The 24,079-nt window shown below is 44.5% G+C and overlaps 2 protein-coding genes across 3 annotated transcripts in view; one reads left to right on the top strand and one right to left on the bottom strand.

Moving 5' to 3' along the window:
- LOC142243699 (uncharacterized) overlaps positions 1-24,079 on the top strand; it is a 272,143-nt gene that overhangs the window by 161,177 nt on the left and 86,887 nt on the right. The gene's annotated exons all lie outside the window — the stretch shown is intronic.
- LOC142243711 (uncharacterized) overlaps positions 1-24,079 on the bottom strand; it is a 161,955-nt gene that overhangs the window by 98,607 nt on the left and 39,269 nt on the right. Inside the window, exon 2 of the mRNA XM_075315888.1 lies at positions 16,556-17,659. Within this exon, the coding sequence (XP_075172003.1) occupies positions 16,556-17,659 (1,104 nt within the window). The remainder of the gene's footprint in view (positions 1-16,555; positions 17,660-24,079) is intronic.

Here is a 24,079-nt window from a genome sequence, read left to right as displayed (position 1 = left end):
AGCCCCGCAGGAGCCTCAGGAGGCACCCAAGGCAATTTATTTAGAGGTATTTGAGAAAAAGACTGTTCAATTTGAACCCACACCTTCTGTGTACCGTTCCTGCACCAATCAATTAATCTGGTGAGGTGGCCTGCTAAATGGTAACGCTTCATTATGTCCGGCAGCCCGATCCCTCCTCTGCGTTTGTGTCTAAATAGGGTGGTTCTCTTTAAGGGTACTGGTTTGCCCGCCCATATAAAAGATGACTGAATTGACTCGAGTGTCCGGAAGAATGCGGTTGGAATTTTAATTGGGAGAGCTTGGAGAATGTATAAGAGCCTGGGCTATTTGTTCAAATTTTGTTCAGCCGTGAAAATATATATATTTTTTTTTACCACAAAATTGTTATTTCAACCAGGTAGCTTTTCTTTCCACAAGGGTATCAGGAAAAAAATCATCATAAAATGTATTGTGCAATTTCTCCTAAGTACACAGATACCTCATATGTGGTGGAAAGTAATTGTTTGGGCACACGGCAGGGCTCAGAAGAGAAGGAGCCCCATTTTACAGCAAAATTGGTTGGAATTATTAGCGGACGCCATGTTGCGTTTGTAGATCCCCTGAGGTGCCTAAACAAGGGAGTTCCCCCACATGTGATCCCATTTTGGAAACTAGACCCGCCCATAGCATAAATCTAGATGGGTAAGGCCGGTTTCACACTTGCGTTCAGCGCAATCCGCTGCTATGGAGAATAGCATAGTCCGTTAACGCACTGCGCTATTCTCCATAGACTTGTATTGATGACACACTGTAACGCAAGTGTCTGCGTTGCATACGCTGGACGATGCTGTGTCGTTATTTTGACGCAGCGTCGGGCGGAGGGAAGGCTGCATGTAGCGTTTTTTGGGCCATTAAAATAACACACTTTGACGGATTCCGTTAGAATCTGCCAAGGTGTCTAAGGATTGTCTATGAGGGGGGATTCCGCCGCAATGCACTAAGCGGTGGAATCTGCTGACGGATTCCATTACGTTCTACTGCGCATGCTCAGCATGTCCAGCAGAACAATCTAAATCGTTTAAAATCACTCCTGGTCTCTCTCCTCCCCCCTCTCTCATACTCACCAATCACGGATGCGGCGCTGCACGGCTGTCACACTCTTCTGGCGGCTTCTCCTGGTTTTGAAAATGCCGGCCGCTCATTATTCCATCTAGTATTCACTGCTTTCCCCGCCCACCGGCGCCTATGATTGGTTGAAGTCAGACACGCCCCCACGCTGAGTGACAGCTGTCTCACTGCAACCAATCACAGCCACCGGTGGGCGGGTCTATATCGTGCAGTACAATAAATAACGAAAAAAACGATGTGCGGTCCCTCCCCAATTTTGATACCAGCCAAGGTATAGCCACACGGCTGAAGGCTGGTATTCTCAGGATGGGGAGCCCCACCTTATGCGGAGCCCCCAGCCTAAAAATATCAGCAAGCAGCCGCCCGGAATTGCCGCATCCATTAGATGCGACAGTCCCGGGACTCTACCCGGCTCATCCCGAATTGCCATGGTGTGGTGGCAATCGAGGTTATAAGGCGTTAATGGCAGCAGCCCATAGCTGCCACTAAGTTCTAGGTTAATCATGGCAGGCGTCTATGAGACACATTTCATGATTAACCTGTAAGTGAAAGTAAGTAAACACATACACCCGAAAAAATACTTTATTTGGAATAAAAGACAAAAAAAAACAAATACTCTTTCACCACTTTATTAAAATCCCCAAATACCCCTCTAGGTCTGGCATAATCCACACGAGGTCCCGCGACGCATAGAGCTCTGCTACATGAAGCTGACAGGAGCGGCAGTAGAACACCGCTGCTGTCAGCTCCACGCAGCAACTGAAGGGAGTCGTGCTGTCAGTGGGGACGTCACTGAGGTAATGCCTGTGTGTGCGGTGATGATGGCTGTGGTAGTGCCTGCGTGTGCGGTGATGATGGGTGCAAGGGTGGGTGTGTGTGTGTGTGTGTGAGGTGATGATCAGTGCGGTAGTGCCTGCGTGTGTGGTGATGATGGGGCGGTAGTGCCGGTGTGTGTGTGATGATGATGAGTGCGGTAGTGTCTATGTATGCGGTGATGATGGGGCGGTAGTGCCGGGATGTGTGTGATAATGATGAGTGCAGTAGTGCCTGCATGTGCGGTGATGATGGGCCCGTAGTGCCGGGATGTGTGTGATGATGATGAGTGCAGTGATGATGGGGGCGTAGTGCCGGGATGTGAGTGATGATGATAAGTGCGGTAGTGCCTGCGTGTGCAGTGATGATGGGGGCTCTCTCTCTCGCGCGGCTAGAAAACTTAACGCAACGCATTATTTCCTAGGAATCCGTTGCTTTTATTATCACACTATTTGCAAGGCATCCGTCACATGCGTCACACAACGCATTGTAACGGATGCCGCACAACGCAAGTGTGAAAGCGGCCTAATGAGCACTTTGAACCCTCACGTGCTTCATACATTGAGCCATAAAAACAAAAAAAGTACTTTTTTTTTGCCACAAAAATGTTATTTTAGGCTCAATTTTTTAATTTTTACAGGGGCAACAGGATAAAATGGACCACAAAATTTGCTGGGCAATAGTCCTGAGAATGCTGATACTTCATATGTAGCAGAATACCACTGTTTGGGCGCACGGCAGAGCTCCAAAGGGAAGGAGCATCATTTCACTTTTTAAATGGAAAATTAGCTGGAATCGTTAGCCCACACCATATTGCGTTTGGAGATCCCCCTGATGTGCCAAAACAGTGGAGCTACCCCACATGTGACCCCATTTTGGAAACTAGACCCACCCATACAAAAAAATATTAGTTTGGCGAAATAAAAAAATACGGACGTCCGTAAAAAAAAAATGAGCGCCTGCAACTGACACTAAGGCAAGTGCCACACGTGAGAGCGATGCACGAATCTCGCATCCGCATCCGGCATCCGGGGTGCAGCAGATGGAGGGCGGTGGATGATCTGGGGCAGTGGCTGTGGATGATCGGGGACAGCGGTGGATCGGGGGCAGTGACTTACCGATGGTCACCCGCAGGGATCGTTCTCCTCAGCTTCCACGGACGGAGATGCTGATGAGAGCGATCACCTACAGATCACCGGCCCCAGATACACGGTGATTGGAGAGATCGGTCACAAGGCCGATCTCTCCAATCAGAGCTGGGGGAGGGTGCAGCAAAGGTCACCCAGCTCCAGCCAATGATCAGTGCTATAGCTGCACTGATCATAGCTGGATTTAAATGTTTCAGCCATTTTCAATGGCTGAAACATTACACTGGCTGTGATTGGCTGAACGGCGTTGGTCAGCCAATCACAGCCTCCGTAGGTCCGGGGAGGAGACACCACCCCTTCTTTGGTCAGGTACAGGTCTTCTCCTTCCAGAAACTACAGTTTTTGAAAACCAAACGCGGTCACCGGGGCCGCGATTTCGCCATGACGGATATATCCGTCATGGGTCTTTAAGTACCAGGGCACCATGACAGATTCATCCGTCAAAGGTCGTGAAGGGGTTAAATAAGAAAAGAAAAAATAAAATATCACAAGGTCATAAGTATTCAGATCCTTTGCTCAGACACTCATATTTAAGTCACATGCTGTCCATTTCCTTATGATCCTCCTGGATATGGTTCTACTCCTTCATTGGAGTCCAGCTGTGTGTAATTAAACTGATAAGATGTGATTTGGAAAGGCGCACACCTGTCTATATAAGACCTCACAGCTCACAGTGCATGTCACACCAAATGAGAATCATGAGGCCAAAAGGAACTGCCCAAGGAGCTCAGAGACAGAATTGTGTCAAGGCACAGATCTGGCCAAGGTTACAAAAGAATTTCTGCAGTACTCAAGATTCCTAAGAGCACAATGGCCTCTATAACCCTTAAATGGAAGAAGTTTGGGACCAGCAGAACTCTTCCTAGACCTGGCCGTCCAGCTAAACTAAGCAATCGTGGGAGAAAAGCCTTGGTGAGAGAGGTAAAGAAGAACCCCAAGATCACTGTGGCTGAACTCCAGAGATGCAGTAGGGAGATGGGAAAAAGTTGCACAAAGTCACCTATCACTGCAGCCTCCACCAGTCGGGCCTTTATGGCAGAGTGGCCAGACAGAAGCCTCTCCTCAGTGTAAGTCATATGAAAGCCCACGTAAAGTTTGTAAAAAAAACACATAAATTAATCCCAGATTATGAGAAATAAGATTCTCTGGTCTGATGAGACGAAGATAGAACTTTTTGGTGATAATTCTAAGCGGTATGTGTGGATAAAACGAGGCACTGCTCATCACCTGCCCAATACAATCCCCACAGTGTCACATGGTGGTGTCAGCATCATGCTATGGGGGCTGGGACAGGATGACTGGTGGCAATTGAAGGAAAGATGAATGCGGCCAAGTACAGAGATATCCTAGAAGAAAACCTCTTCCAGAGTTCTCTGGACCTCAGACTTGGCCGAAGGTTCACCTTCCAACAAGACAATGGCCCTAAGCACATATCTAAAATAACAAAGGAGCGGCTTCAGAACAACTCTGTGATCATTCTTGACTGACCCAGCCAGAGCCCTGACCTAAACCCAATTGAGCATCTCTGGAGAGACCTGAAAATGGCATCCACCAACATTCACTATCCAACCTGACGGAACTGTAGAGAATCTGCAAGGAAGAAAGGCAGAGGATCCCCAAATCCAGGTGTGAATAACTTGTTGCATCATTTCCAAGAAGACTCATGGTTGTACGAGCGCAAAAGGTGCTTCTACTCAATACTGAACAAAGGGTCTGAATACTTATGATCATGTGATATTTCAGTTTTTTCATTTAATAAATTTGCAACGTTTATTACATTTCTGTTTTCTTTCTGTCAAGATGGGGGATGGGGTGCAGAGTGCACATTAATGAGAAAAACAAAAAGGACTTTTTTGAATTTACCAAATGGCTGCAATGAAACAAAGAGTGAAAAATTTAAAGGGGTCTGAATAAATTCTGTATCCACTGTATATCTCCCCATCCTGGTATATACCTCTCCCATGCTCCTAATGAGACCATCCTGGTATGTATCTCTCCCATCCTCCTCATGAGACCATGCTGGTATATATGTCCCTCATCATGAGACCATCCTGGTATATATGTTCACATTCTGGTATACTGTATATATATATATATATATCCCTCATCCTGGGTTTATCCTCATATGTATGTCCCCATCCTGGTATATTTGACTCCATCCTTGGCCCATCCTGAAATATATGGTCCCCATCCTGGCATATATTTCTCCATCCTGCTATACATGTCCCCTATCCTGCCACATCGTTATATGCATGTTCCCATCCTGTTATATATGGTCCCCATCCTTACATAGTTACTTAGGTTGAAAAAAGACCTAGGCCCATCTAGTTCAACCTTCCTCCACCAGTTCTACATTTGGTCACTAAAGGCCCCGTCACACACAGAGATAAATCTTTGGCAGATCTGTGGTTGCAGTGAAATCATGGACATATTGTTCCATTTGTACACAGCCACAAACCTGGCACTGATTGTCCACAAGTTCACTGCAACCACAGATCTGCCGCGGATTTATCTCTGTGTGTGACAGGGCCTTAAGTAATTTATAACCAACAATGTTGTGTACTGAGGAAATCATCCAGCCCTTTTTTAAAAGCTGTTATAGTATCTGCCATTACTACCTCTTGTGGTCGGCATTCCACAGTCTAACTGCTCTAACTGCTGGAATCGCTTTTCTTCCACTCGCAGTGAGTGCCCCCTCATCCTTAGTCTTGTCTTTGGAAGAAATAAGTCATGTGCCAGTTCTTTATATTGACCACACATGTATTTATACATATAAATGAGATCTCCTCTGAGACGTCTTTTTTCTAAGCTAAACATATCTAACTTTTTCAACCTGTCATCATACGGGCGGCCTCCATTCCTTGTAGTAGTCTAGTTGCCCGCCTTTGAACTGACTAACTTCTGAATGTCCACATGCAGGAACGGGGGAGTCGACCATGTACCAGAGCACTTCGCCGGTACACGGACATGCTCAAACGAGCACCGCGTACTGGAGAGATGCACTGACAGGACCTAGCATGACGTCATAGCCATGTGACCAGTCTGTAGCCAATGGGATAATAGACACGTGACTGGTATTTTGACGTCACGATAGGTCCTATCATCAGTGCTGGTTACCGGGAGGACGCAGCGATTATCGGAAGGAAAAGCGGCGGGAGACAGAGTGCAGGACGCGTCGCGGGGACCTGTAAGTGTTATGGCAATCTTTATTAACTGTATGTGTACATTTATAATGTGTTTTTATGCGTTTGTGATTGCCTCCCATTGTTTTCAATGTTGTTCGAGAGGTTCGTCGAACGGCTCGCCGAACCGAACTCGAACACGGCCTCCGTTCAATGAACCGAACCGAATTCGAGCCTCTAGAGGCTCGCTCAGCTCTACTATTTAATATCTCAGTCTTTTGTTTGTCCTCTATAACGAACTTATTATATTTTAAGGGGCCAATACTATCCTTTGTTTTCCTTTTGGCATTAATGTATTTATAAAAGATTTTGGGATTTATTTTAATGTCAATGGCGATTTTTGTTTCAGTAGCCAATTTTGCTTGCTTGATTTCTTTTTTACATTTCCTATTGATATCTTTATACTTCTGAAATGCTATATCTGTATTCTCAGCCTTTAAGATTTTCAACGCCCTTTGTTTTATTATACTTTGTACAGTCTTATTTATCCATAGTGGTTTATTTTTATTCCTGGACATTTTATTACCATAGGGTATAAGTTTTTTTTTACAGGACTCTAGGAGTATATCCTTAAACTTACCCCATTTATGTTCAGTATCCCGTTACCATGACTTTGTCCCAATATACACACTTAAGCTATTCCCTTAATTTCTGGTAATCAGCTTTCCTAAAATTCCAGGTTTTAACATTTCCCCTTTGAAATGTTCTATTGAATATTACTTTGAAGCTTACCATATTATGATCGCTGGAGCCCAAGTGCTCCACGATCATAGTATCATAGTATCATAGTTTTTAAGGTTGAAGGGAGACTCTAAGTCCATCTAGTTCAACCCATAGCCTAACATGTTGATCCAGAGGAAGGCAAAAAAACCCCCAATGTGGCAAACAAGTTCCAATGGGGAAAAAATTTCCTTCCTGACTCCACATCCGGCAATCAGACTAGTTCCCTGGATCAATACCCTGTCATAAAATCTAATATACATATCTGGTAATATTAAATTTTTCAAGAAAGGCATCCAGGCTCTGCTTAAATGTTAGTAGTGAATCACTCATTACAACATCATGCGGCAGAGAGTTCCATAGTCTGTAGATTTGAAATTGTATCCGGTCTATTTGACAGGACCAGATCCTGCAAATTATCTTCCCTGGTTGGTTCATCTACCATCTGAGAGGTAATTGTTTTGAATAGTAGATAAGAACTTACAGCTTTTAGCACAACCAGAAGATTCTATGTCCCACTGTATGTCTGGATAGTTGAAATCCCCCATAATAAGAACCCGATTATTATTATTAGCTGCCTTTTCAATTTGTTCCAGCATTTCACCCTCTATTTGTTCAGGTATGTTAGGAGGCTTATAGCAAACTCCAATTAGCATTTTTCCATTATTCCCCTCCCCATGTACATTTACCCATACTGACTCTAGATTGTTGCAGTTCCCCGCAATGTCAACAGTCAACACAGGTTTTAGGTTAGATTTGATAAATATACACACCCCACCACCTTTTTTTGTCTTTCCTGTCCCTCCTAAATGTACTATAACCCTGTATGTTTGTCACCCAGTCATGGCTTTCATCCAGCCAGATTTCCGTAATGCCCACCACATCATAATCCATGGTTGACATAAGAGTCTCAAATTCATTATTTTTGTTTGCAAGACTTCTTGCATTTGCCAGTAGACATTTAATATTAACACATTTATTACTCCTAGCCTCCCTACGTTCCTTGCATGTCCCATCCCCCCCAATCCTTCATTGACCCATACCGTCTCACTGTCTCTATCTGCTCTATCTATCCCCTTATTAGCTCCACTACCCTCCCTCCCCCCAGATCCTAGTTTAAAAGCTCCTTCGTCCGTCTGATCATTTTCTCCCCCAACACAGCTGCACCCTCCCCATTGAGGTGCAGCCCGTCCCTACCGTAGAGCCTGTAGCCGACTGAGAAGTTGGCCCAGTTCTCCATGAACTCGAACCCTTCCTTCCTGCACCAATTTCTAAGCCACGTATTTATCTCCCTAAGCTCCTGCTGTCTTTCTAATGACGCTCGTGGCATCCTGGTATATATGTTTTTATTCTGTCCCCTTTCTGGTATATACAGTTCCTGTTCTGTCTCTAATGCATAAAAACCCCAAATATTCTACTCACCTCCCTCCGCTCTCACGTTGCACGGTGTCCTCTGAAGCAGGTGCTGGGGTCAGTGGGTCCAACCACTCCCGGGCTCACTCTCGCGATTTGTAGCCTCCCGCACGGGCCCTGTGTGACAACGATCATTACTCTACCGAAATTTATAAACTAGATTTGCTCAGCACTTTGCACTTAAGTTTTTGTCCACTAGATGTCACCATCATTCAAGAATCAAACCAAGACATTCTGTAGCTACCGCAGACAAAACTGAATTTAAAACATCAATTTTTATTATTAACAAAAAGATTTTTTAAAAATTCCATTTAAAAACAGTGAACCCCCAGCAGGTGGCGCCAAAGGTCCCAGAAGGCAAATGACATTTCCGTGTTACAAAAGATATGTAACGTATATTAACTAGTCAGACGGGTGTCCATACACGTAAATCATGCTGTGTATATATAAAGAGGGTGACACCTATCTCATACCACACTTCACATAGATAGAGATAGAAATCCAGCCTTTTTTAGTAAATGTGTGTAATGTAGTCTTATTTCCACTCACGTGTGCTTTACAAAACAACACTTTACTGCATCATTATATCAGCTTCAGAGCGACCCCTACACGCACGTTTTGGCTCACCTTGCCTTCTCAGAACATGCATGTAGGTGTCGCTCTGGCTGCCTTAGTCCACTGAATGTAATATATTGATGAAATAAATTGTTGTTTTGTGTAGTACACGTGAGTGGAAATAAGAATAGATTGACACATTTACTAGCATTTTCTCTGCATTTTACATATACGCTACTTATCTTTTGTAACATAGAAATGACATTTGCCTTCTGGGACCTTTGGCGCCACCTGCTGGGGGTTCACGGTTTTAAATGTAATTTTTAAAAATCTTTTTGTTAATAATGAAAATTGGTGTATTAAATTCAGTTTCGTGTACGGTAGCTACAGAATGTCTTTGTTTAATTATATATATATATATATATATATATATATATATATATAATGTATCTGTATGGGACAAAATCCTTCCATGTTGTTAGAATGCACATAATAGTTTACCTTGTTTTCCCGCATTTGCTATGTGCTGTTTGTTGGCTTCTATTTTGCCCCAAACTTTCCATCATTCAATTGTAATGCTCCTTTTTCATTACGTAGTGTTAGACACAATATTTTTTAAACTTTGAGAAAATGGCGGCTGATGTGGTCATGATGTGGTAAGATGAGAGCTGCTCTGTGGCTTCTGTGGTAAAATGGAAGCTGCTCTGTGGTAAGATGAAAGCTGAGCTGTGATTGGCTTCTGTGATAAAATAAAAGCTGCTCTGTGATTGGCTTCTGTGCTAAAATTAATGCTGCTCTGTGGTTTCTGTGGTAAAATGAAAGCTGAGCTGTGATTGGTTGCTGTGGTAACATGAAAGCTGGTCTGTGATTGGTTTCTCTTGTAAGAGAAAAGCTGCGCTTTGATTGGTTGCTGTGGTAAGATGAAACCTGCTCTGTGGTTGGCTTCTGTGATAAAATGAAAGCTGCTCTGTGACTGGTTTCTGGGATAAAATGAAAGCTGCTCTGTGATTGGCTTCTGTGGTAAAATGAAAGCTGCTCTGTGATTGGCTACTGTGGTAAAATGAAAGCTGCTCTGTGATAGGCTTCTTTGGTAAAATGAAAGCTGCTCTGTGGTTGGCTTCTGTGATTAAATGAAAGCTGCTCTGTGATTGGCTTCTGTGGTAAAATGAAAGCTGCTCTGTGATTGGCTACTGTGGTAAAATGAAAGCTGCTCTGTGATTGGCTTCTGTGGTAAAATGAATGCTACTCTGTGGTTTCTGTGGTAAGATGAAAGCTGAGCGGTGATTGGTTTCTGTGGTAAGATGAAAGCTGAGCGGTGATTGGTTTCTGTGGGAAAATGAAAGCTGAGCTGTGATTGGTTGCTGTGGTAAGATGAAAGCTGAGCTGTGATTGGGCAGTTGTGATGACTGAGGCTCAGTGACTGAACAGTGAGGAGCAGAGTGTGACCTGGAATGTAGAAACTGTTGTTACAAGGAGAAAAAGATGAGCGGAAAATATTCACACGTAGCCGCCGAGGATCCGGTCACAACCCGAGAACCGTGTGATATAGAAGTGTCTGATGTAAATGCAGAATCCGCAGCCCCAGTCACAGGACACTGCGGAGACCCGGGACTGAGGAAAGACCCCGAGACCCCAGGAATCCACAACAAGAGGAGAAAACAGAGAGGTAATCAGTAAACCATCCAAGATGTGAGGAAATGACTGAGAAACAGCGACTGGAGGAGCAATCTACTGTACACCTGACAGGAGGAGTAATCTACTGTACACCTGACAGGAGCAGCAATCTACTGTACACCTGACAGGAGGAGTAATCTACTGTACACCTGACAGGAGTAATCTACTGTACACCTGACAGGAGGAGTAATCCACTGCACACCTGACAGGTCCAATCCACTGCACACCTGACAGGAGTAATCCACTGTACACCTGACAGGAGTAATCCACTGTACACCTGACAGAAATAATCCACTGTACACCTGACAGGAGCAGTAATCTACTGTACACCTGACAAGAGGAGTAATCCACTGTACTGTATAGCTGACAGGAGTAATCCACTGTACTGTACACCTGACAGAAGCAGTAATTCAGTGTACTGTACACCTGACAGGATGAGTAATCCACTGTACTATATAGCTGACAGGAGGAGTAATCCACTGTACACTTCACAGGAGTAATATGCTGTACTGTACACCCAGGGCCGGATTAAGGTTGGTGGGGGCCCCTGGGCAGAAAATCTGGTGGGGGCCCCATAAACGTTAACATTTTTAGCCATAACAGTAGAGCACGAACTGTAGCATTTAGATATAAATCCAATGAACATGTATCTTACCCTGATCTGCCACATTCAGATTTACAGGACTACAATACAGACACAGTCCAGGATAACTCACAGCCGTCACTTATACACACAGTACAATACAGATACAGTCCAGGATCACTCACAGCCGTCACTTATACAAAGAAAGTAGAGTAAAGGGGGCTTTACACGCTGCGACATCGCTAATGCGGAGTCGTTGGGGTCACGGAATTCGTGACGCACATCCGGCCGCATTAGCGATGCAGTTTCGTGTGACACCGATAAGCGATTTTGCATCGTTGCAAAAACGTGCAAAATCGCTAATCGGCGACACGGGGGTCCATTCTCTAATATCGTTGCTGCAGTAGTAACGAAGTTGTTCCTCGTTCCTGTGGCAGCACACAGGTGAGGTGTGACACCACAGGAACGAGGAACCTCTCCTTACCTGCCTCCCGGCTGCTATGCAGAAGGAGGGAGGTGGGCGGGATGTTACGTCCCGCTCATCTCCACCCCTCCGCTGCTATTGGGCGGCGGTTAAGTGACGCTTCAGTGACGTCGCTGTGACGCCGCATGGACCGCCCCCTTAGAAAGGAGGCGGTTCGCCGGTCACAGCGACGTCGCCGGACAGGTAAGTATGTGTGACGGCTCTGGGCGATGTTGTGCGGCACAGGCAGCGATTTGCCCGTGTCGCGCAACAGATGGGGGCGGGTACGCACGCTAGCGATATCGGGACCGATATCGCAGCGTGTAAAGCGGCCTTTACTCACATATTTTTAATTGATCCCAATGTTAAGGGAGCCAGGGACGGCTCCAGGTTTTTGTGGTCCCCGGTTGAGTCTCAGTGGGCCCCATCCACACACAGACACACACATACACATACAGGCATACGTACATATACATATTTGAAGACAAATTCACAAAAATACATTTAAACAGACAAATATATGCACAGTCATATACACTGACATACATGCAGACACAGACGCATTACAGGTGTTAATATGGAGAAGTCACAAGCAGCCCCACTCACCTCTCCCGCTTGTTTTCAGCTCCTCCAGGACATATGGCTGTGTTGCATGATGGCCATCAATAACAGACATGACTGCACACCATGCACACTGACACAGCACTGATGTATATACATCACAGGAGGGGCTGGGGCCTACAATAAATACATTACAGGAGGGGCAGGGGGCATAGACATTACTGGGGGGGGCATAGACGTTACTGGAGTGGCAAACCGCTCTGGTGGCGTACACATTACTGGGATGGGTGGCTTAGCGCTCTGGGGGACCCATATAGTTCTGGGGTGCCGCATAGAGTGCTCTGATTCATATATACACACACACAGCTCTGCTTCACACACACAGCTCTGCTTCACACCACACATCTTTCTTCAGCTCTGCTTCACACACACACAGCTCTGCTTCACACACACACAGCTCTGCTTCACACACAGCTCTGCTTCACACCACACATCTTTCTTCAGCTCTGCTTCACACACAGCTCTGCTTCACACCACACATCTTTCTTCAGCTCTGCTTCACACACACACACAGCTCTGCTTCACACACACACACAGCTCTGCTTCACACACAGCTCTGCTTCACACCACACATCTTTCTTCAGCTCTGCTTCACACACAGCTCTGCTTCACACCACACATCTTTCTTCAGCTCTGCTTCACACCACACATCTTTCTTCAGCTCTGCTTCACACACACACACACAGCTCTGCTTCACACCACACATCTTTCTTCAGCTCTGCTTCACACACACACACACAGCTCTGCTTCACACACAGACACACACACAGCTCTGCTTCACACCACACATCTTTCTTCAGCTCTGCTTCACACACAGCTCTGCTTCACACCACACATCTTTCTTCAGCTCTGCTTCACACACACACACACAGCTCTGCTTCACACCACACCACACATCTTTCTTCAGCTCTGCTTCACACACACACACACACAGCTCTGCTTCACACCACACATTTCTTCAGCTCTGCTTCACACACAGCTCTGCTTCACACACAGCTCTGCTTCACACACAGACACACACACAGCTCTGCTTCACACCACACATATTTCTTCAGCTTTGCTTCACACACAGCTCTGCTTCACACACACACAGCTCTCTTTCACACACACACTCACACACACAGCTCTGCTTCACACACACAGCTCTGCATCACACCACACAGCTCTGCATCACACCACACAGCTCTGCATCACACCACACAGCTCTGCATCACACCACACAGCTCTGCATCACACCACACATCTTTCTTCAGCTCTGTCCCTACCTGCTCTGATGCCATCCTCCTGCTGCTCCGGTATAGGCCGCCATCCTCCTGCTGCTGTTCCGGTGCCGCGGCCATTCTCCTGCTCCGGTTAGTCTCCTCTCCTGGCCGCGGCGTGGGTCTTCTCCGCGGCGGCGTCCTGCTGTGACGTCCGCGGCGTCCTGCTGTGACGTCCGCAGCATTGGACGCCGCAGCAGAGCAGGGAGCAGGCACACCTCTGACCCCGGAAGTACAGGCGATGGTACTTCCGAGGTCAATCAGCGTCCTGTGCCCGCAGCTTGTTTTTGCGTCTTAGAGACGCAGATACAAATAAATGTAGGTGGCCCCCCCCCCCCCCCCGAAAACACAGCTGATTTAGACTGTCTTAACGGAGGGGGAGCGGGTGTGAAGAAAAGAAAAAAAAAATTGCTGACGGGTGGCAAGTATGGCCCTGGTGGTGGGGGCCGCCTTGGAAGCTCTTTTGGTGGGGGCCCCGGGGCTGAAGCCCCGCCTATAATCCGGCCCTGTGTACACCTGACAGAAGCAGTAATGTACTGTACACCTGACAGGAGGAGTAATCCACTGTGCTGTGCACCTGGTGACCAATTGCACTGGTTGGGGCCAGTAACCTCTCTATATTCTACTGGAGAGGGGGCGATGACCTCACTTGCACTGGGCAGCGGTGACCTCTCTTTGTGATACTAGGGGGCGGTGACCTCTCTATTCTACAAGGGGTAGTGACCTCTCTATTGTATCAGGGGAGCTGGTGGCCTCTCCCCCTATTGTACTGGGGGGCGGTGACATCTCTCCATTGCACTGGGTGGCCGGCAACCTCGCTTTATTGTACTGGGGGGCGGTGACCGCTCTCTATTATTCTGTGGGGAGCAATGACCTCCAATGTACTGGGGGAACCGGTGACATCTCTATACTACTGGGGGTCCAGTGACCTCGCTCTATAATACTGTCATTAACCCCTTATATTTCCCTGATTGCCACCGCACCATGGCAACTGGGAAGAGCTGAGAAAAGTGCCTGGAATATCGCGTCTAGTGGATGCAAAAATTCTGGGTGGCTGCAGGCTGCTATTTTTAGACTGGGGGGCCTAATACCTAATAACCATTGGCCTCTCCAGCCTGAGAATACCAGCCTCTGGCTTTATCATGGCTGGGCATAAAAAAAATGTGTGTGTGTGTGTGTGTGGGGGGGGGGGGGGGCGAAGAAGGGGGTACTGCATGCTGGTTTTTGTTTTTTTTTAAATATATATACACAGCTCTGGCAAAAATTAAAATACCACTGAAAAAAATTGACAGTTTTTCTGATTTTATAAACTAATGATGTCTCTGAATTTCCAAGCAAAACGTTTTGCATTTATTTTCTGAAAATGAGAAATGGTCAAAATAACAAAACAATGCATTGCTTTCAGACCTCAAATAATGCAAAGAAAACAAGTTCATAATCATTTAGCAACAACAATACTAATAATGTTTCAACTCCGGAAGATTCAGAAATCAATATTTTGTGGAATAACCATGATTTTTAATCCCAGCTGTCATGCATCTTGGCATGTTTTCCACCAGTCTTTCACACTTCTTTTGGGTGACCTTATGCCACTCCTGGTGCAAAAACGTAAGCAGTTCTTCTTTGTTTGATGGCTTGTGACTATCCATCTTCCTCTTGATTACATTGCAGAGGTTTTCAATGGGGTTCAGGTCTGGAGATTGGGCTGGCCATGACAAGGTTTTGATGTGGTGGTCCTTCATCCACACATTGACTGACCCAGCTGTGTGGCATGGCGCATTGTCCTGCTGGAAAAATACAGTCCTCAGAGTTGGGGGAACATTGGCTAAGCAGAAGGAAGCAACTGTTTTTCCAGGATAACCCTGTATGCAGCTTGATTCATACGTCCTTCGCAAAGTTTAATCTGCCCAATTTCTAGAGTAAGGTAATCTTCTCTGATGAGTCTAATTTTCAGCTTTGCCCAACACGTGGTTGTCTAATGGTTAGACGGAGACCTGGAGAGGCGTACAAGCCACAGTGTCTTGCACCCACTGTGAAATTTGGTGGAGGATCAGTGATGACCTGGGGATGCTTCCGTAAGGCTGGAATTGGGAAGATTAAACTAGCGAACGACATTTACTGGTATCTAAGGGATCACATTTTTTTTTAGATGTTTGTCAAAGTGGCGCACTTTTTTGCACCATTTTCTGAAAACCATAGTGTTCTCATTTTTCTGGATCTATGGCTCAGCGACGGCTTATTTTTTGCGTCTCGAGCTGACTTTTTAATGATACCATTTTTGTACAGATGCTATGTTTCAATCGCCTGTTATTGCATTTTGCGCAAAATTTGAAGCGCCCAAAAAAGTAATTTTGGCGTTTGGACTTTTTCTAACGTTACACTGTTTACTGATCAGATTAATTGATTTTATATTTTCATAGATCGGGCATTTCTGAACCTGGTGATACCAAATGTGTATATTTTTTAACCCTTTCATTTTCAATGGGGTGAATGGGGGTGATCTGAACCTTTAGGTTTTTTTTTTTAATTTTATTTGTCCCCCTAGAGGACTATAAAGGTCAATAGTCTGATCGCTTGTTCCTTTCTGTAGATCAGAGCAGCATTTCTTTACTCTGCAGAAAAGCTGCTCTCCACTCCCACACGGCACTCTGACGGCTGTAAGAGGAACTGACTCGTGATAGCTACAGGAGTCATCACATGACCCTCTGCTACCATGGCAACCGTCGGCTCCACGTGATCACGTCACGTGACTTCCGATGGAGCCGCGTGAGAGCTTACCGCGGCTGCGATGTACACGGCGTTGTCATTTTGACAGCGCAGTGCAAGGAGTTAACAGGTAGAAGTGGAGAGCAGATCCACTCATATTTGATAGCCGCACATCAGCTGTTGAAATCAGCTGACATGTGCGGAACTCACTTCGGCAGCCGGCAGTGAGTATACCAACAGGAGGCATGGTGTAATGTCCAATGTCGGTAAGATGTTAATAAGACTTGATTGATCTGTAAAACAGCTCTTACTTTCTAAACATGAAAATGGCTTCTCTCCTGTGTGAATACTTTCATGCCTACTAAAATTTGATTTACTAGTAAAACATTTCCCACATTCTGAGCATAAATATTGCTTCTCTCCTGTGTGAATTCTAATATGCCTACTAAGATCTGATTTAGTAGTAAAACAGTTCCCACATTCTGAACATGAAAATGGCTTCTCTCCTGTGTGAATTCTCTCATGCCTACTAAGATCTGATTTACAAGTAAAACATTTCCCACATTCTGAACATGAAAATGGCTTCTCTCCTGTGTGAGTTCTCTCATGTTTAACAAGATTTGCTTTCTGAGTAAAACATTGTCCACATGTTGAACATGAAAATGGCTTCTCTCCTGTGTGAATTCTCTCATGTTTAACAAGATGTGATCTCCTAGTAAAACATTGACCACATTCTCTACATGAAAATGGTTTCTCTCCTGTGTGAATTCTCTGATGTTTAACAAGATATGATTTCTGAGTAAAACATTTTATACATTCTGAACATGAATATGTCTTCTCTCCAGTGTGAATTCTCTCATGAGTACGAAGATGTGATGTCTGAGTAAAACATTGTCCACATTCTGAACATGAAAATGGCTTCACTCCTGTGTGAATTCTCTCATGACTATGAAGCTCTGATTTCCTAGTAAAACATTTCCCACATTCTGAACATGAAAATGGCTTCTCTCCTGTGTGAATTCTCTCATGACTACCAAGATCTGCTTTCCTAGTAAACAATTTTCCACATTCTCTACATGAAAACGTCTTTTTTGTGTGAATTTTCTTATGACTACTAAGTTGTGATTTGTTAGAAAAACATTTCTCACATTCTGAACATGAACATGGCTTCTCCCTTGTAGGACTTCTTTTATCTTCAACATTTCTTCTGTGACTTTTATTTTGTTTAACAGTCTGCGATGAGTTAGGAGAAAATACTTTATTCAAATTATTGGATGATCGATCTTTGCTTTGAATGGCTGGGGGTATATCTGAGATGTTGGCATACTGCGTACATGTATCATGTGTGATACTACAATCATCTGCTTTAAATTCATTAAATATCAGATGTCCTTCGGAGCTCCTGGTACAGTCATCTGTAAAAAAAAACACTGATGTTAATTTTGAATAATATAACCTTAAATAATATATAAAACTAAATATAACAAATATTGGAAAAATAAAAGTAAAAGAAAATCCCACAAAAAAACCCAAACTGTACTGTTAACTGATTACTTAGGGCATACATTGCATAATCACTCAATTCTACTAATGTTCAGTCCAGATCATTGCCCAATGTGATATCCCGGTTCCCGTTCTACCACCACTGAGTGGAAACGTTGTGCTGCGGCAGTAGATCAGCTCCAGAATTACTATGGCCGCTGTGAGTTAGGAGATGTATAATGCATTGTATGTGCGGACACTGAGGACTGATACATGTGCATTGTGCTGTGTACTCTGCTGCCATCTACTGGCTGATGTGTGGATATGAATGTTATTTATTCTCACCACCACAAGCTGCCATAGAAACTGTGGGAGGAGCCTCTCCGCTCAGTGGTGACACTTCCTGTAAGCTGGTACAAACCAGTTCAGTTTAGTCCAGGGAGAGGAAGGAATCACTACAACTCCCATCATCTATTCCAGTCTGTGGTGAGGGGACATCTTTCTTCATATAGTCGCCTCAACCATGGAGTGAAACTTCATATAGTCAGGAGAGATAAAGCTGAACAAAGGTTTCTCCTCTATACTGGTTTCTTTATACATCTTCAGCAGGAACCAGTACAACATGACGTCCACCCCACTTTGTTCTTCTCACCCCCTGATGTAGGGAACAGTAGCGCCTAAACCTGTGGGTAACTCCATACAGCCAGTGTCACCACAGGGAGCCGACCCGTGAAGGCCCCTCCATCAGCGAAGCTTTACCTGGACTGTGAATAAGAATGTCTCCAATAGAAAGTGATGTTATCTGTGCTCCAACCACCCCAAGAGAGAAATGGCTGCTTCACAAGGAGACGAAGCCTCCGCTCATACGCACAATACTGAGTGTAACCTGTGCTGAGAACTACAAGCACTGCACCTTTAACCCCTTCACAACCTTTTACTCAAGTTTATGCCATGATCGGATAAGGATTCCCACCCTATGACGTAAACTTACATCAATGGAACCTTCAGACACAGTGATCAGATGAAGGTGCCTGCGTTTACTAACAGTAGGACACTTGAGCTCATTGCCACGGGGAAGGGGGGGGGGGTGTGCCTGCCCCCCGCAACTATGATCGCTATGATCAGCTGTTCAATTCTAATGATAAAAAAATATAAAAACTGCACCACTATAAAAAGCTGATAGTCATATGAAAAAGTTTGTGCACCCCTATTAATGTTAACCTTTTTTCTTTATAACAATTTGGGTTTTTGCAAAAGCTATTTCAGTTTCATATATCTAATAACTGATGAACTGAGTAATATTTCTGGATTGAAATGAGGTTTATTGTACTAACAGAAAATGTGCAATCCGCATTTAAACAAAATTTGACCGGTGCAAAAGTATGGGCACCTCAACATAAAAGTGACATTAATATTTTGTAGATCCTCCTTTTGCAAAAATAAGAGCCTCTAGTCGCTTCCTGTAGCTTTTAATGAGTTCCTGGATGAAGGTATATTTGACCATTCCGGTTTACAAAACCATTCCAGTTCAGTTAAATTTGATGGTCGCCAAGCATGGACAGCACGCTTCAAATTATCCCACAGATTTTCAATGATATTCAGGTCTGGGGACTGGGATGGCCATTCCAGAACATTGTAATTGTTCCTCTGCATGAATGCCTGAGTAGATTTGGAGCGGTGTTATGGATCATTGTCTTGCTGAAATATCCATCCCCTGCATAACTTCAACTTCGTCACTGATTCTTGCACATTATTGTCAAGAATCTGCTGATACTGAGTTGATTCCATGCGACCCTCAACTTTAACACGATTCCTGGTGCCGGCATTGGCCACACAGCCCCAAAGCATGATGGAACCTCCACCAAATTTTACTGTGGGTAGCAAGTGCTTTTCTTGGAATGCTGTGTTTTTTTGCCTCCATGCATAGCGCCTTTTTGTATGACCAAACAACTCAATCTTTGTTTCATCAGTCGGCAGGACCTTCTTCCAAAATGTAACTGGCTTGTCCAAATGTGCTTTTGCATACCTCAGGCGACTGTGTTTGTGGCGTGCTTGCAGAAACGGCTTCTTTCGCATCACTCTCCCATACAGCTTCTCCTTGTGCAACGTGCGCTGTATTGTTGACCGATGCACATTGACACCATCTGCAGCAAGATGATGCTGCAGGTCTTTGGAGGTGGTCTGTGGATTGTCCTTGACTGTTCTCACCATTCTTCTTCTTTGCCTTTCTGATATTTTTCTTGGCCTGCCACTTCTGGGCTTAACAAGAACTGTACCTGTGTTCTTCCATTTCCTTACTATGTTCCTCACAGTGGAAACTGAAAGTTTAAATCTCTCAGACAACTTTTTGTACCTTCCCCTGAACAACTATGCTGAATAATCTTTATTTTCAGATCATTTGAGAGTTGTTTTGAGGAGCTCATGATGCCACTCTTCATAGGAGATTCAAATAGGAGAACAAGTTGCAAGTGGCCACCTTAAATACCTTTTCTCATGATTGGATACACCTGCCTATGAAGTTCAAAGCTCAATGAGGTTACAAAACCAATTTAGTGCTTTAGTAAGTCAGTAAAAAGTAGTTAGGAGGGTTCAAATCAAGAAATTGATAAGGGTGCCCATACTTTTGCATCGGTCAAATTTTGTTTAAATGCGGATTGCACATTTTCTGTTAGTACAATAAACTTCATTTCAATCCAGAAATATTACTCAGTCCATCAGTTATTAGATATATGAAACTGAAATAGCTGTTGCAAAAACCCAAATTGTTATAAAGAAAAAGGTTAACATTAATAGGGGTGCCCAAACTTTTTCATATGACTGTATATGCTAACATTGAATGAGGGAATTCTGGTACTGCATTACAGCTATAGGGATATTTGAAAAAATTAGATATTTAGCTTATGTATTGGCCAATCTACGTGAGCCCAATTACCACGGCAAGGTGATCTCTTATACTGTATATAGGAACCCTAACTTAAATGCCTCTATCTGGATAAAAAAAAATCTACACATTTTGGCAGCTAAAAATGAATATTGTAACGCCCTGGGTATAAGGCAGAGTGCTCAGTGAGACAGGAGTGTAAGCTAAATATTTAGAAAAAAATCCAGTAATCCAGCCCTACAGTGCCATGCGAAAAGCTAAGATGTGGCACAAGAAGCTGGCCGTGCACATCGTACAGATGCCACTGTGTAACATTTTCGTACTGTCACAATATAAGGTCACAAAAAGGTGCAAATTTTAATACAGAAGGGAAATAAGAAAGGACACCATTTTTTTTCCAGTGTGACACCTGCCCCAACAAACCTGGCCTGTGTACAAAAGAATGCTTCAAAGTCTGTCACTCATGCATGGACCAATACATTTATTTCTGACTTACCCCAATTTATTGCATAACTGGATGTATTCTAAATAATGGACATATGCCAGCCTGACGTACTCTACACAACTCATATATATCACATTATACAATTCACATACCAGAAAAATGAAAAATCAATTCCAATACAGTGGTACCTTGCTTAACGAGAACAATCCGTTCTGGGACTGTGCTTATTAAATCAAGTTACTCGTTCAGCAAAGCAAGATTTCCCATAGGAAATCATTGCAATGCTGACAATTTGTTCCACAAGGTGTTAAATGTCCCATCCTGGTCCCCTATTCTGTCCTTCCACACATGCACAAACGCACACAAACATGTACAAACACACACAAACACATGCACACGCACATATTATATGCTCACCTTACCTTCCGTTCCATCGCCGGTCTCCTGGGACTTGCTGTTTTCCGGTGCGGGCCATGTATCAGGTAACCATAACGACAAGGGCGGAACTTCCTGCCAGAGCGCTGACGTCAAAGGCAGAGCCGCTTGCCTCTGATTGGCCAGCGTGCTGCCGCCTTTGACAAGCGGTGACAGGAACCAGGAAGTTCCTGCTTAGTTGCTATGGACGCCAATGTCTGGAGTGGAGCGGAGCGGAGCAGAGCGGCGCGGCGCACTACAGGATCCAGGAGGCTGGCGATGAAATGGAAGGTACAGATATTATATGCTCACCTTACCGTCCGTTCCACCGCTGGCCTCATGGTACTTGTAGTTCGCCGCGATGTACCCGGGAACTACAAGAACCATGAGGCCGGCGGTGGAACGGAAGGTAAGGTGAGCATAATACTGTATGTGTGTGAGTACTTGTATGTTTGTGTGTGTTTGTGCGTACGTGTGTGTTTGTGTGGACTGCAAGTGCGGGTCAGAGCGCGGTGGGTGGACGGAACCGGAAGTGTGTGAGGTGAGGATTTCGCTCGTACAGCAAAGCTTTCTCGTAAAGCAGGTTACAAATTTACAGAAAGCTTTGCTTGTTAAGCGAAATTCTCGTTAAGTGGGTCACTCGTTAAGCGAGGTACCACTGTATAGGGTCACACAACAAAGTTTGGGGATCCGTTTTTCTCTTGCCATCCTTGTGAAAATGAAAAAAATGTGGGGTTACTGCAACGTTGTTGTGGCACTTTTTTTTCTTTTTTTTCACGGTTCTACGTTGTAAAATTCTGTATAGCACCTGTGGGTTTTAGGTGCAAGTTTCCAAACTAAGGTCACTTTTAGGGGTTTCCACTGTTCAGGTACATTAGGGGCTCTCCAAATGCGACATGGTGTCCGCTATCGATTTCAGCAAATCACAGAATGTTCCAGTTGGAAGGGACCTCCAGGGTCATCATGTCCAACCTCCTGCTCAAAGCAGGATTCACAAAATCATCTCAGACAGATATCCATCCCACCTGTTTGACGACTTCCTTTGAAGGAGAACACACCACTTCTCTTTAAATCATCAAGGAAAGTAGAGAATCAACGGCACATACCATCCAATTTCCAGAAAAACAGATTCTTTTATTGGTTCCAAAAGGTGCATACAAAAGGCAAGAGGAGAGCTGGGTGCGGGTCTCCTTAGGACGACGGCCGTTTCGTGCTATACAGCACTTCTACGGGTCCACACTGGCTTATGAAAAACCCACCCGGTCTCAATCACTGCCATTAAAAACAAACAATCTGATTGCAACAAGATACAAAACAAGTGAAAAAACACCATAAAAACGTGCAGTATAATTTACAACGGTATACAGCATGTCAAACAGAATTATAAACAAAAAAAACAGACAATGAACACAGAAAGACAAGGGAAAAGTATGCATAAAAGCACAAGGATATATTTTTATTATGTTAAATAAATATAAAGAAAATAAAAAAACTATTGAAAGGTTATTAATTTATTAACCCTTAAATCTTATAGGAATACTGACAAATCATTTCGATCATTAAAACCTAAATTATTGCACCAACTCTCTTAGCCGCATGCTCCTCTCATTGAGCCTCACTTTTAAAAAAAAATAAAAAAATTCTGGGGGTGTGGCCTAGCTGTGCATGGCGCTGGTCGCATAATCCAGGAGCTCCGACGGCATTAGGCGGTGAAGCGGCTCACATAGCTAAGCGGCGGTTCCTCCAGCGGTGAATCTCCTTTCAGACACTGCGTGGCACCCTGAGAGCAGATGAGGCGATCCAAAACCGGGCTCCGGAGCTCACCAAGGAAAGTTTCAGACTTTTTTGCCAGAGGCTCCGGGCTGGAGAAGATCTCCAAGATGGCGTCATCCTCCCCTCACACTGCAAAGCCTGCACGCCCTGCAACCTCATCCACCTCAAGCAGGAGAAGCTCCGTGGAAGCTGCAGGCGCTGTGGAAACGGTAAGCCCTGATCATCAGCCAGTCACAAAGGAAGAAATGAAGTCTCTCTTTGACTCCTTCAGAAAGACAGTGTAAAATGACATTAAGAGTATGTTAGCAGAATTGAAGGTGGAGGTTGGGGCCATAGGGAACCGCATGGATCACCTAGAAAATAAAATGGCTCAATTAACAGGGTCACACAATGCCCTGATAGATGAGCATGAGGAGGTTAAAGCTGAAGTACGCAAGTTAACATCTAAGGTGCTGGACCTGGAGGACAGATCCAGGAGAAACAATATTAGAATAAGAGGAGTACCGAAAGATGTGCATGATAAAGATCTGCGCTCCCTGTTACAGGACTTTATTCAAGTCGTTGTGCCTGAAGCAGAGGGAAGGGATATAATAGTGGACAGGATTCACAGAGTCCCTAGCCCCAAGGCCTTAACCCTTCGCTTCCCAGAGATATTATAGCCCGTATTCATTTCTATAAAATAAAGGAGGCCTTCTTGTTGGGCTTAAAGAAAAAAACCTACTCTGCCAGACCGGTTTGCTCGCTTATCGGTGTTTTCAGATCTCTCAGCTGGCACGCTTGCGAAAAGAAGAGAATTTACCCCTTTTACAAAGATTTTACAGGATAAAGGCATTGTATATC

The sequence above is a fragment of the Anomaloglossus baeobatrachus genome, chromosome 6 (assembly GCF_048569485.1).
Source record: "Anomaloglossus baeobatrachus isolate aAnoBae1 chromosome 6, aAnoBae1.hap1, whole genome shotgun sequence".
NCBI lineage: Eukaryota > Metazoa > Chordata > Amphibia > Anura > Aromobatidae > Anomaloglossus > Anomaloglossus baeobatrachus.
The sequence above is the reverse complement of the archived record's forward strand: the minus strand, read 5'-3'. Positions and strand labels throughout refer to the sequence as shown.